The sequence below is a fragment of the Portunus trituberculatus genome, chromosome 45 (genome assembly GCF_017591435.1).
Source record: "Portunus trituberculatus isolate SZX2019 chromosome 45, ASM1759143v1, whole genome shotgun sequence".
Classification (NCBI taxonomy): Eukaryota; Metazoa; Arthropoda; class Malacostraca; order Decapoda; family Portunidae; genus Portunus; species Portunus trituberculatus.
Genome location: NC_059299.1, coordinates 959,495 through 972,500, shown reverse-complemented (window position 1 = coordinate 972,500; position 13,006 = coordinate 959,495). Strand labels below are relative to the sequence as shown.

Sequence of the window (13,006 nt, the reverse complement as noted above, 5' to 3'; positions counted from 1 at the left end):
GATGAGAAGGAGGAGGAGTAGAAAAGTGTGTTAATATTTCCTTATCACCTGAAGATCACTCGCTAATTTATCTGGGAGTAACGGCACCTGTTTAATTGTTACCCTAAGCTGTGTGGCGGCGTGTGATTGGTTCTGTGGTGTTTGAGGAGAGAGGGCGCTGAAGGAGTAGGAGGAGAGTGGGATACTGAAGGATGGGATAGAGGAGCAATAAGAGAAGAGAGGAACGTTGGAGAAGGAAAGATGATGGTGGTAGTAGTAAAGCAAGAACGTAAAGTAGAGAGAGAGAGAGAGAGAGAGAGAGAGAGAGAGAGAGAGAGTTGTGAGTGTGTCAGTGCGTTTGTTAACATCACGAGAGTAGCCAAGACATAGTATTGATCACTGTTCCACCCTCCCCTCCCACCCTCCCACCTTACCCCTTTTCCTCCATCTTCCCTCCCTCCTGCTCCTCCTGCTGCCGCCGCCTCGCCTCCTCCCTTCTGCTCGTCGCCCCTCATCAAGGTCACATTATTAGGGCGTGTCTGGCATTGAAGTGAAGGTCTTGTTATTAGCCTTTGGTGATTGTTTCTACAAGCTCCACCCTTTCAATTGATCCATCCATTCATCCACCTCTCCTTCCACTCACCTCTCTATCCCTCCTCCTCCTCCTCCTCCTCCTCTTAGGGCGTGTCTAAATAAGGTTTTGCTGCAATACCTAATCAACGTGTTTGTTTTTCTGAGTTTTTCTTTATTCATTCTATTTATCAACTGGTTTCTCTCTGTTTTTCTCTCTATTTTCTCTTGATAAACTGTTTTTTCCTCTAGTTTTTCCCCAGTTTTTGTTTTTCGCTCTCTCAGGTGTTAATACTTTTATCTCTCCTTACCTTCTTCATCTCTCCGGCCATCTACCTCTTCTCTCCATCCTTCCGTACCCTCTTCTCTCTCCACTTCATTATTCCCTCCACCATAGCTACTCTACATACCATGACACGTTTTCTTATATTTTTCTTACAATTTGGTGATTTCATACAGCTTCAGAAACTCAGGTGGGGATTAAAAATAGTGGAAATTCTGACCATTAATCGTCTATCCTCCATAAACCCTTCCTAATGTCAATAAAATCGTCAGATCATACCCAAAACTCACGGTAAAAGTGCGTCTCAGGTAATGAAGGGGTTAATGAGAGGTGAGGTGAGGTGGGGTTAATAGAAGCCACGCAGCCTCGTCGGTTCTGATTAGATAAGGGCATTGTGGGTCACTGGAGTAAAGGGAAATAGCTGTGATAGGGAGGGAAAATAAGGAGAGAGAAAAATGTAGGGTACAGTGTCGTGTGTGTGGTGGGGGGGAGGGGCGTACGTCAAGGTAATGAAGGAGGAGGAGGAGGAGGAGGAGAGGTGGAGGTTTGTTATGGCTGGTTCTGTTTTTATTCTTAGAGAGAGAGAGAGAGAGAGAGAGAGTAACCTGAAATACGGTCTAAAATTAGCGTAATTGGAAGTGGCGCTGCACTGCTCGAGGTCACCACCACCACCACCACCACCACCACCACCGCTGCTGCACAAGTCGGAGGCCACAACACGTCACCGCCGCACTTGATACGGCTTTCTCCGTCACACGAGCGCCCGCCACGCCCAGACCGGGGCTCAGTTTTCCCGCGTCACCACCTGAACGCCGGCTTAGAGGTCAGGGGAGGGGGGAGCAGGAGGAGAGTGTTCACGAGACAAGACAACGCCACCATAATTACGTGTGTGTGTGTGTGTGTGTGTGTGTGTGTGTATGATGGGTGTCACGGCCAAGCAGCCAAGGTAGCGAGTCACGTTGCGTCACGGAGCAGCGGACACAGACGGGGACGCGGATGTGAGATTGCGAGAGAGCGAGCGAATGAGTTGAGTGAGAAAGAGAGAAAGAGAACATTGCTGCGGGGACACCTTGGCGCCAGGAGACACACACCTGCTGCCTGCATGCACCCACCTGTCTCACCTGAGGACGCCTCAGCACCTGTGACAAGGTTTCGTCATGGTTACCTGCACGTGTCACGGTTGGGTTGTGTCACTCACCTGTGGACACCTGCGGGGTTGTCTCACCTGTTTGGCCATCGCGTCTTCATTTACGAACAGAAAACGAAAGTCTGGATTTACGCGAGTGTTAAGATAAGCACCTCCTCGTGTGTGTGTGTGTGTGTGTGTATGTGTGTGTGTGGGAGGTGTGTGTCAGTGTGTGAGGTAATATTAACGTTACCAAACACGTGGACTTAAAACATTACGCCAGCCACTGTGACGCCTCCGCTTAAACCTCCACCACATCCACCTTCCACATCTGTGTCAATAAAGACCTCGTGTTAGATTGAAAGTGAAGAGTAACCCCTCGCCTCTATCTCATCCAAAACTACTCTAAATTAAAACACAGCCCCTCTTCGCCTCTGTACCTGTCTACGTCCCTTTGCCTCACCTGACAGTGAATTAAATGCAACACGAATAGTAAAGTACAAGCTCCCTCGTCACCCCCTTTCATACCTGCATTACCAGTGTCTCACTTGAGGGATTAGTGCCACAGTGTTAGTTTACCCGGAAGTTCTCGCCCCCGTCAAGCTCCCCCGCCCCGCCCCGCCCCGCCGCTGCCCGGGTGAGGCGAGGCGAGGCGGTGACCCTGCAGGGCGGCGTTGTGTAAGGCGCCGCGGGGAGACAAAGGAAATAGCCGCCGGGGAAGCCAACTGCAACAGCGGCGCGGCTCTGTCACAACCAGCGCTCTGCTACACACACACACACACACACACACGAGAGAGAGAGAGAATAATTCCTTGTATTTCCCCTTTACTGTTACCATATCCTGCTCTCTCTCTCTCTCTCTCTCTCTCTCTCTCTCTCTCTCTCTCTCTCTCTCTGTGTGTGTGTGTGTCGTGATTCATTCGTACGGGTTCTTCCACGGTTCTTCTGCCCTACGAACTGGTCCATTCCTCCCCGTCTTACCGCGTCTTACCCACCCTGCCTGGCCCAGTCTCGCCTCCTCCCGCTCATCCCAGCTGGCCGTGGTGAAAGAAGCGCGAATAAGCAGGAAAGCGAGGCAATTCTGGCATCTGCTCCATCTCACACCTGTCAGAGAGAGAGAGAGAGAGAGAGAGGGTGGGGGTGTGAGCCAAAGTGCATTTCCTCTCTCTCTCTCTCTCTCTCTCTCTCTCTCTCTCTCTCTCTCTCTCTCCACCTTACCAGCAATAAGTCAAAGGAAATTGTGTTATGCTACCTCTCCCTCCCCCTCCCTCTCCCTCTCCCTGTTTCTCCACTCCTTTATCTGTTTTGCTTTCTTAACTTCCCTCCGTCCCTCCCTCCCTCCCTCCTGTCTCCTCCACCACATCCCCCTCCCTGCCTTGCGTTGCGACAGCCATTAAACTCCACATCAGACGCAGACTCTCTTAAAAAAAATAATAGAAATACAAGAACGCCAAGTATTGCAGAAACAAAAATAAAAATGAGAGAAATTTATAGAGTTCGTGGTAATCTCAATATTTGTTCTCGTTGGGTAGGTCAGGAGTGTTTGTGTGGTGTTACATGCTTCTGAGTAAGTGTGTCTGTGTGGGTAGTAATAGTAGTAGTAGTAGTAGTAGTAGTAGTAGTAGTAGTAGTAGTAGTAGTAGTAGTAGTAGTAGTGATGCAAGGATGAAGGGTGGGGTTGGGTAGCGTCTGTGTGTGTGTGTGTGTGTGTGTGTGTGTGTGTTTACCATGATCGCACATTGTTACTTATATATTTTTAATTTTTGGTTCTATTTTGGGGGATCAGTTCCTCAGTAAGCCTTTTTTCTTATTACAATATTGTTACCTCTTGGCTGGTGACCCTCTTATGTGAAAAAAAAAATAATAAGATAAATAAATGAAGCAAAGTAATCTACAACGTGTCCCTTTTTTCCGACAGACAAGAGCTGGAGTTGGAGAGTTTGGAAGACAGCGTGCTGGTAGGGGAGGAGGACCTGCTGGAGGACAAACACGGCTGCCCCGCCTACGTCGCCCCTGAGATTCTCACCTCCTCCTCTTACTCAGGCCGCGCGGCAGACATGTGGGGGCTCGGCGTCATGCTGTACACGATGCTGGTCGGCAGGTGTGTGTCTGTGTGTGCTCTTGCCTAATTGTATTTTTAGAGGATTTGGTTAACCCTTTCAGTACCATGATGCATTTTCATATTTATTCTGGTTACTATTTAATTTTATACAGCTTCAGAAACTCATGTATGGGATTTAAATTGTGAAGACTGTGGCCATTGATCCTCTGACCTCCATAGACCCTTCCTAATGCAAATAGAATTGTCTAATCATGCCCAAAAATATTGTAAAAATGCCTCCTAGTACTGAAGAGGTTAAGCTTGCAAAGTCTTGTCTTTGGAAGTTAAAGCTGTGAATGTTCCTTGTGTGTGTGTATGAATTGTGTTTGTCTGTCAAGTACCTATCGTGCTTACCTGAGTATGTTAAGCTGGTTCTATTTACTTTTTTTTTTTTTCTCTCTCGTTCCCTCATGTGTGTAAAGTTTGCCAACATCCCAGTGTTGTAACCTTTTACTATATTTGTCAAGAATATTCACTTGAGTTTTCCTTATGTTGAGCACGGAAGGAAGTTTCTTTTTCTTGTTTTTTTTTTTCTGCTCTTGAGTTTAGTAATACACATCTGAACCTTTCTCAACATTCCTGAGTAAAATCTCTTGTCAAACACTTGACAGCTGGCTGGTATTTTGTTATTTTATGCAGACACTCACTCACACATTGGCAAGATTGTTGTGAATCAGTAAGTCAAATATTTTCCCTTGGGTTTTATGGTGCCAAGGACTTTCATGGGATGTTTTTACGCCTCAAGTCACTTCTGGGCTACTGTGGCATAACAGATGTGGTTCCGCTGGTATTACACTGACAGTTAAACTTTTTACAGTAACCTGAGTCATAACAGATAGTGCTTCTGACAATGGTGCTCCTCTGGTTTTCACAATGTAAGTAGGTCATGATATCAATAGATGAAGGGTGTTGGTGTCTTCCTTCTTTCTGTGGTTTGGCCTTTCTTTTTTCTTTTATCTATTTATCTAAGAGGGGCACCAACCTGTGAGAACTGAAAGATAATAGAAAAAAAGGAAAAAAGAAAAATGTTCATTAAGGTTCCAGTCACTAAAGAGCAGTCAAGAGAAACACCCAGAATTGGAGGATATCTTGAAGCCTCTCCTTTGATAAATTTCAGGTCATAGGAGGGAGGAAGGACTGAGGCAGGCAGGGAGTTAAGAATTCATGAGAAAAAAGACTGGATTTTGGTGACACTGTTCTTTTGTTACAGATATCCATTCCATCACTCCGACACATCATCGCTCTTTGCCAAGATTCGGTGCGGGGAGTTCAAGGTGCCAGAGTGGGTCAGCTCCCGTGCCCGTCACCTTATCAGTGCCCTGCTGCGCCGTGACCCTGCCCGTCGCCTGGCAGTGCACGATGTCCTGTCCCACCCCTGGCTCACCCGGCCCCCCCGCGACCACCCTCCCAGGGATCCCACCGACCACACCGTCCCCACCATGTGTGTCCCGACCCACTCCACCTACCCACACTCCCCTAAAGGCTCGTCCTCTGCCACCAGCCACACCCCGAGCCTCTTTGGGCTGTAGGTCCCCCAGCCCGGCCTGCTGCTGTAGTCTGGTGCCCACAGTGTTGCCATACCCACCACTCACTTAACATGCCCCTACAGTCTGAGGAAGCTATGGCCATAAACTTCTCAATTACTTTCAGGATATTGTGTAGCACCAAAAGTTTACTGTACTGCAGTGTCCAGGGTTCCGTCGCATCTCCTACCTTGAACAAAGTCCGAGATTGGTGTAGCCCTAAGTTATCGTTTAAGGTGTGCCACCGCCACAAACCTCGCCCGCCAGTAGGGCCCGCAAGCTCTGGGCTGCGTCATGCCACCCATCGTTCAGGGAGTTATCTTGGGCTGCGCCACCACGTCCAGCCCAGAAAGTAGGAACATTTAGTTACACACACAGAAGGTTGTGATGCAGACCCGGGATCATGCAAGGTGTGGTGAGGGGGCCACATGTCACCCTGACCTCTGGTGGAGCAACCAGACGGCAAGGTTACTATGCCATTGTAATGTTATGGAACACAAGAACATAGGTGCTGGTGCTTTCAAAGCCTTCACTAATTTTTAAAGAATATTAAGAAAGGAAATCCAGTCCTATAGGGTTTCAAATTATGTCCATTACGTATTTTGTAAATGCTTTCCGTATCAAAAGTGCAACTTGTTGTAAGAATATAATCCAGTAAGTATGAAACTCTTCTCAATAATGTTGCAGTAAGTAAAAATTCACCCTCTGTGGTCTGAGAGCTGTCATGAAGCGATGAAGTTGCAATATTTTTCACTGATTTCAGCGGATCAGTTAAGCAGGGCTGAAATTCCTAAGGCGTGCTCTGGTGTTAGCTAGAGCAAGATTATACATGAAAAATCTGTGATAATAGCATCTTCAAGGCTGTTCTTAAAGGCTTCATTAAATATTTGTCTGCTTGAGTGCCACAGGGCGCAGTCCGGCCTTTAGGATGTTCCATGGAGTTAGTGTGGAAAGCTGTTGTAGCCTGGAGATGTATCACCTTCAAAGGATATTCTTAGGAGTCCTTTAGCATTATGGTGTTGTAGGATCAATGGCAAGAAATGTAAGAAGCTCTTTACCTCTTTCTTCTGTGTAATTTAAAACTATTTTCTATCAATTGCAAGTAAAGTACAAGATTAATAAGTAGGATGTAAGTTGTGTTCTGTGTGCGGGTACTGTGTGGTATAGCAAGAGGCGGCCGTCCTCCCAGGGAGGCGCCGGGAGGGAGCCGCCAGACTAGTGTTGGGTGCACCACCATTTCAGCAGACCTCTGCATTGTTTGTAATGGCATACATACAAATCTAATGCATTCAATGCCTCACATTTCCAAGCCTGTTGCCTGGCTATTTACATACTGGTGTTTTTAACTTTTATTGTGATTAATAGACAAAGAATATAGCTGTATTTTATGGTTTGTTTTCCGTTTCTCTGCGCGGCAGAGAATGTTTGCATGGCGAGATGATTTACAAGCAATCAAGTGCTTTTGTTTTTGTTGTTTTGTTTTCTGTTCTTTACTCTTTTTTTATTATTATTAATTTTTATCTTATTTTAGTCTGTTTATTTATTTTTTGTGTAGTGAAGGATGAGCAGCTACTTCCTGTTTGTATTGCTTGGCTGTGAAGTGGTGGTTGCCAGGCCCAACTTCATTATAGTGTTTTCATAACTCTGAATGAATCTGAAGTAAATGTGTCTACTGAGGATATTATTATGCAACTTGGTCATGTTTGTTCTGAAAGAGGTGGGCAGTGTAGATGAAGAGCACTATCATTTTCACAACACAAATTAAAGTACATAGTATGTGTGGAAGAATTAAACATTTTTCCTGAATTGCTTTCACTGTATGAGGTTTGAAACTGAAGCTGCATCTTCAAGCTACCTAAGGCAAAATAGATTGAAAGAGAAATCTACCTGATGATCATTTGCAGTCCTGTTTTATAGGAATGCCAGTTGTCCAATCTTCCCCACCTCTTCCCTGGTGAGTGTGGGGCGGGGCGTCGCCAGCCCCGCCTGTGTAGCAGTGAGTGTTGATGGCATTGATCTGTCGGGGGATCGCACATCACGAGTGTTGGGAATTTCTTTCTCTCGGTGTCATGCTGAGTAATAGTTTCCTGTAAATATATAAGGCTGGACTTGCTGTATACTTGCATTGTAATTGCTACCTTTACTGATTTTTGTATTAATTTTGTTCCCAATGCTAGTCTGTAACACAGTTAGTATGACAGTTGTTTTAGACTGAATTACCTTCATGAATTTGTTGTAAGATTCACGGTAATGCGTTCTCCTGACTTCTTGTGATTTGTACATACAATTTCATTTTAGATATTTATTTACGTTGAGCCTGGAGTCTTGTCCGAGGCTGGAGGTGTGCCGAGTGACACCGCAAGGCTGGCTGGCAAGAGTTAGTGCATGCTTGAGTGCCACACAGGGGAGGACAGATAGCAAAACCAAATTGAATGTTTCTAGAGTTGGCAATGCTTTTTTTACTAGGTATATCTGGTTTATATGAGATTTTTTTCTTTTCTTTTGTTTTTCATTTTGAGTTAAAAGTGAGAGTGTATTGTGTTAAGTTCAATTTGGACCCACTTGAGTTAATTACTATATGTCTTACAGTGCATACTATACTCAGCTATAACTTGTGTTCGTAGTTCTCGTGAATTCTGCCATATTTCTATCGTGTGTGCAATATTATGATCCTTGGGGTGGATATTTAATTTGCAGCCATATTTTCAGTCATTTCAAGAGTAAAATGATGATTATAAGGTAGAACAAGTGCAAGGAGTTGGCAGCTGTACCCATTGCATTGTGACGGTACCACAGGGTCCATCTCTCCATATCCTACTGTTTAGAACACCCAGTGATTCCAGTGCTGCAGATGGCACACGCAGAACACTGTTCCTATATAGACTTAGTGTAGGATGACCTCAGAGTGTATTTAATCCCCTACTCCACAGATGCCACTTCTGTATACTGTTTAGCAATGACCACTCGACTGCTGCCTCAAGATAGCTATTGTGTGTGTGTGTGTGCATATTATGGACCATTGGAGAGTGCACACTACATACTTGTATAGCCAAATGATTTATTTATTTATTTTTTTTTTTTTTTATTTATTTATTTTTTTTTTTTAGGGAAAGATTGGCATTTTCTATTTTGGTTACTGAAATTTTCCAAGGGCAGCAGCATATGTCCCTGATGAATGAAAGTGATACATAATGTAGTACTAACAAGAGCAACAGATATTATGAGAGCAACACTGAATCTTGTTGTGAATGCTAAAATATTGCTATCAATCTGTGTTCTTTGAGATCAAAATGCAGAAACTCAGGATCTAGCCAAGTTAGGGTGAACCACACAATATTACATCACTCACAGTTAACTTGATTTGAAAAGGTCCATTATTTTGTCACAAGGTTTGAGTCAGGAAGATAGTATGGCAGACGGGTTATAGCTGTCACTTAACTAAAGCAAGTGACCAAACAAAAATAAATGTTATACATACATGTAAGTAAATTTCAGGTACATATATAAAAAAAACACTACAGAAGTGTATTTTGTAGTTTGAAAAGTTATTAGTATGCCACTGTATACATATCTGATCTGACTGTAAAAGCCATGTTGGACATACCTTGCTATGATGCTCATGTACATGTAAATATATTTTTTTGTACATACGTACTGTACTGTGAATATTCCATGTTCCAATAAAAATTACTTGTGAAACTTTCCTGTTTGAGTGTGGTATACCTTGAAGAAGAGTAGATTACATGGTGTCGGTGAATATATTAGTTACTGAGTCTGAAACAACAGCTGACCTTTTAACTGAGGGATCAATGATATGATGCCAATGGACACTCAGGATTGGAGGAAACCAAACCCAGGAGAGCAACCAGCCAGCCAGGCAACAAGTCATTTCTTTTCCTTTATTCTTAAGACACGGCAATATTTCAATCCTCTTCGTCCCTGTTTCTGTTTTGCTGCCCTCCACCCTGCCAATGTTTCCCCCTAAACCCACTGCCTGCTCCAGTGGCTGTGGGCTGTGGGCTGCTGGCTAGAAGAAAGTTTTAGTTTAGTGGTGTTGAAGTATTATCTTTTCTTTATTTCCTTTTTTTTTGTTTGTTTATTTTATTCATTTATTTATATATTTATTTATTTATTTTCCTTTTTTTTTTTTTTTTTTTTTGCTTTTTTTATTATGCTTCATTCTCTTCCAAGTTAGGTTAGATCAAGTCTCATTTCAAGACAATTTACAACTCTCTTTTAATTTTTCTATTGTTTCCCACAATGTTCTCTTCTTTCCTGAAGTTAGGAGAAGTTATATCAAGTTTCACCCTTTGACAATATATAACTAAATTTTCTTTTCATATTTTTTCCTCTTAAGTTAGTTTTCCTTCAGTTTTCTTTATTCCTTCATATCAAACAAAATTAGATCAGATTATCTTGAAATATACAACTTTCCTTATAATTTCTCTCTAGTATTTCTGCATTTCCTCATATCAAACAACATTAGATTAGGTTAATTTACAATGTTGAACTTTCATCTCATTATTTCTTGTAGTTAATTTCTTCCTATGAATTTCTGCATCTCTGGGGTTTCTTGAGCCTACTACTAGTATTACTACTGTTACTACTACTATTACTATTGCTGTAATGATAATGGTGATAGGTAAAGATCTGTGCTTCTCCTCCTCCCTCCTCCTCCTCCTACTACTACTACTACTACTGTTCTCTCTCTGTTTCATTACCTTACATCAGCTACTCAGTCAGAACTATTACTACTATTACTCAATACAATTACTACTAAAGTCTGAAGATATTGTAGATGATAATAAAAATAACTGATAAGCCGTGAAAAAGTGAAAAAAATCAATTAATGAGCAAAGCTGCAACTCGAGCAAAATTAAACTCTTGAGAAGTTGAGACGTGTTCGGAATCAGTCTTCGAAGTTCAGATTTTTCACTAGTGACTTTAACAGTTGCAGGAGACAGACTCGGCCTAGACACCGTGCTGATAACACGTGTCCTGCGCTCTGTCCTTCTTGCCACCTTTGTGTGGAATTTTTTGGACGCCCATCAGGCTTGGGTATTAGTTAACACCGTCCGGCCCCCCTAGAGTGGTTTGGCAGGACAATCTGACATTAGGTAACTCCTCCCTGACCTCCTCATGATAGGGGTGTTTTTAGACATCCACAAAGCCTTCGACATGACATGGCGACACGGTATCCTCATGAAACTCTACGCTCATGGCTTCAGAGGTAACTTGCCCATTTTTGTTTATCATTTTCTTCAGGACAGAACATTCTCTGTCAAGCTTCCTGGTAACGTAATCTCGGACGTTTTCGTCCAGGAGAACGGGGTGCCGCAGGGTAGTGTTCTTAGTCCTATTTTATTTTGTATAATGATTAATGATATTCTGTCAACAACTCCCGTTCCAAGGAATCTTAAATACTCATTGTACGCCGACGATTGTGCGTTATGGCACTCCTCGCCTAACGCACAATTCTCAGCGGGCGGATTCAGGATGCTCTTGATTCCGTCCAGCATTGGGCCTCATTATGGGGATTTAAGTTTTCAGTTGCTAAGTGTATCGGTGTTGTTTTCACTAGACGTAACGTACCTGATTTGCAAATAACTCTTCAAGGCCAACCGATACCGTTTCAAAATTCAGTCAAGTTCTTGGGTCTGCATTTTGATAGCAGACTCAATTGGAAGACTCATGTTAATGAATTGCTCATTCGTTGTCGTAAAAGATCAATGTCCTCAAATACCTTTCTGGTACTTCATGGGGAGCAGACAGAAAATCTTTATTAATGGTGTACAAGTCCTTAATTCGTTCTCATTTAGACTATGGCTCACCGGTGTATGGGTCTGCGTCGGAACCAACACTTTTAGGAGGCTGGATGTACTGCAGAATGAATGTGTGCGAATGTGTCTTGGAGTCCTGCGCTGCACTCGTGTGGCGCGGATGGAGGCTGAGGCCAATACACCACCACTACAACTACGTCGCGATGCCCTCCTCCTATCATATGGGATAAAAGCGGCTCGGAAAGCACCCCTCGGTAACACAGCAAACAATATCATCTGGCAGCACCACCACCTCCACAACGCGGTCCGCCGTCCAGTCCAGTCAGACTACACACGCTCTGCCAGCAAACGGGCGTGAGACTGGACGATGCGGACCAGCTCGTGCTGCCCACCCTTCCCCCATGGAAACATCCAGCCACCACCTTCAACATCAATTGGCTTCAGGGGAAGAAGGCTGTGGTTACCGAGGTGGAGCTCATGCCAAGGTAATGGCCAAAAAAAAAAAAAAAAAAAAACAGGAGACAGAAGCACGCTCACCTCACCTCACTCTCCCTTCTCACGTACGTGCATTCGAATTAAGTACACTCAATATTGAAATCATTAGTCTCAGGCTGTGCACTGTAATGTACTTGAACAAACCCACACGCCTATACATCGGGTAATTCCTTTTATATAATGTTTTTTTTTTTTTTTTTTTTTATTATGCTGCCAAATCGCCATGATCATGTTTGCTAAAGTTACTCCCTCACTAACACATTTGCGAGTCGTTGATTGTACCATGACTAGCTTTGAGAGAGAGAGAGAGAGAGAGAGAGACTGGGGTGAAGGAGTGGAGGGTTTAGTAACATTCTTGGTCAGAACATTGTCAAGCCACACCGTCAAAGCTCCACCCTTAGTGATGGATTGTGTCTATCGTTCGTCATTAATAAGTTGTAAGAGTTTTTAAGGTTCTAGTGACAGATTAACAACATTCCTGCATTATTAACAGGAGAAACACTCTTAAGAACCCGGCTAGGTATCACTGTGGCCTTAGAAAACCATAGCAGTGAGAAGATAGAGCGTTTCAAAATACGGTTCTTCAATAGTGACACATGTTTTCAAGGGTGTTTTTATGGTTTTATTGACATATTAACACGAGAAGAGAGAGAGAGAGAGAGAGAGAGAGAGAGAGAGAGAGAGAGAGAGAGAGAGAGAGAGAGGCGGGGGCTATCCTACGTTGAGCAGCACACACACACACACACACACACACACACACACACACACACACACTCAGGCAATAGCAGGAAACACTGAGAATTGAAGGAAATGTTGAATAGGTGACACAGAGAGGGAAGAGAAGTTAGTAGGAGGTGTTTTGGTAGGCGTCAGGCAGACTGAATGGGGATATACATAACCATTGCCTTATTTAACACAGTAATGGGCTATTTATCCATTCTTGTGATTGATTCTGGCTGTGCTTCACTCTCTGGGCCTGGAAACACGGTGGAGTGCGGGCCAACATTGGTGTACTGACCTTGGTGGGGAGGGGATGGCTTGAGGTGCCCTTGTGGTCCAATATTTACGTACGTAATTCATTTTAAAAATCGCGAGAAGAAAAAAGGCACCCAGACTGGAATGCACTACAATTTTAAACGCAACAAATAG

At 43.8% G+C, this 13,006-nt stretch overlaps 1 protein-coding gene across 1 annotated transcript in view; it reads left to right on the top strand.

The window, feature by feature from the left end:
* LOC123519554 (tribbles homolog 2-like) overlaps positions 1-9,281 on the top strand; it is an 83,954-nt gene extending 74,673 nt beyond the window's left edge. The window contains exons 4-5 of the mRNA XM_045280968.1: positions 3,877-4,059; positions 5,270-9,281. Of these exons, the coding sequence (XP_045136903.1) occupies positions 3,877-4,059; positions 5,270-5,588 (502 nt within the window). The 3' untranslated portion in view covers positions 5,589-9,281. The remainder of the gene's footprint in view (positions 1-3,876; positions 4,060-5,269) is intronic.
* Positions 9,282-13,006: the final 3,725 nt, after the last annotated feature.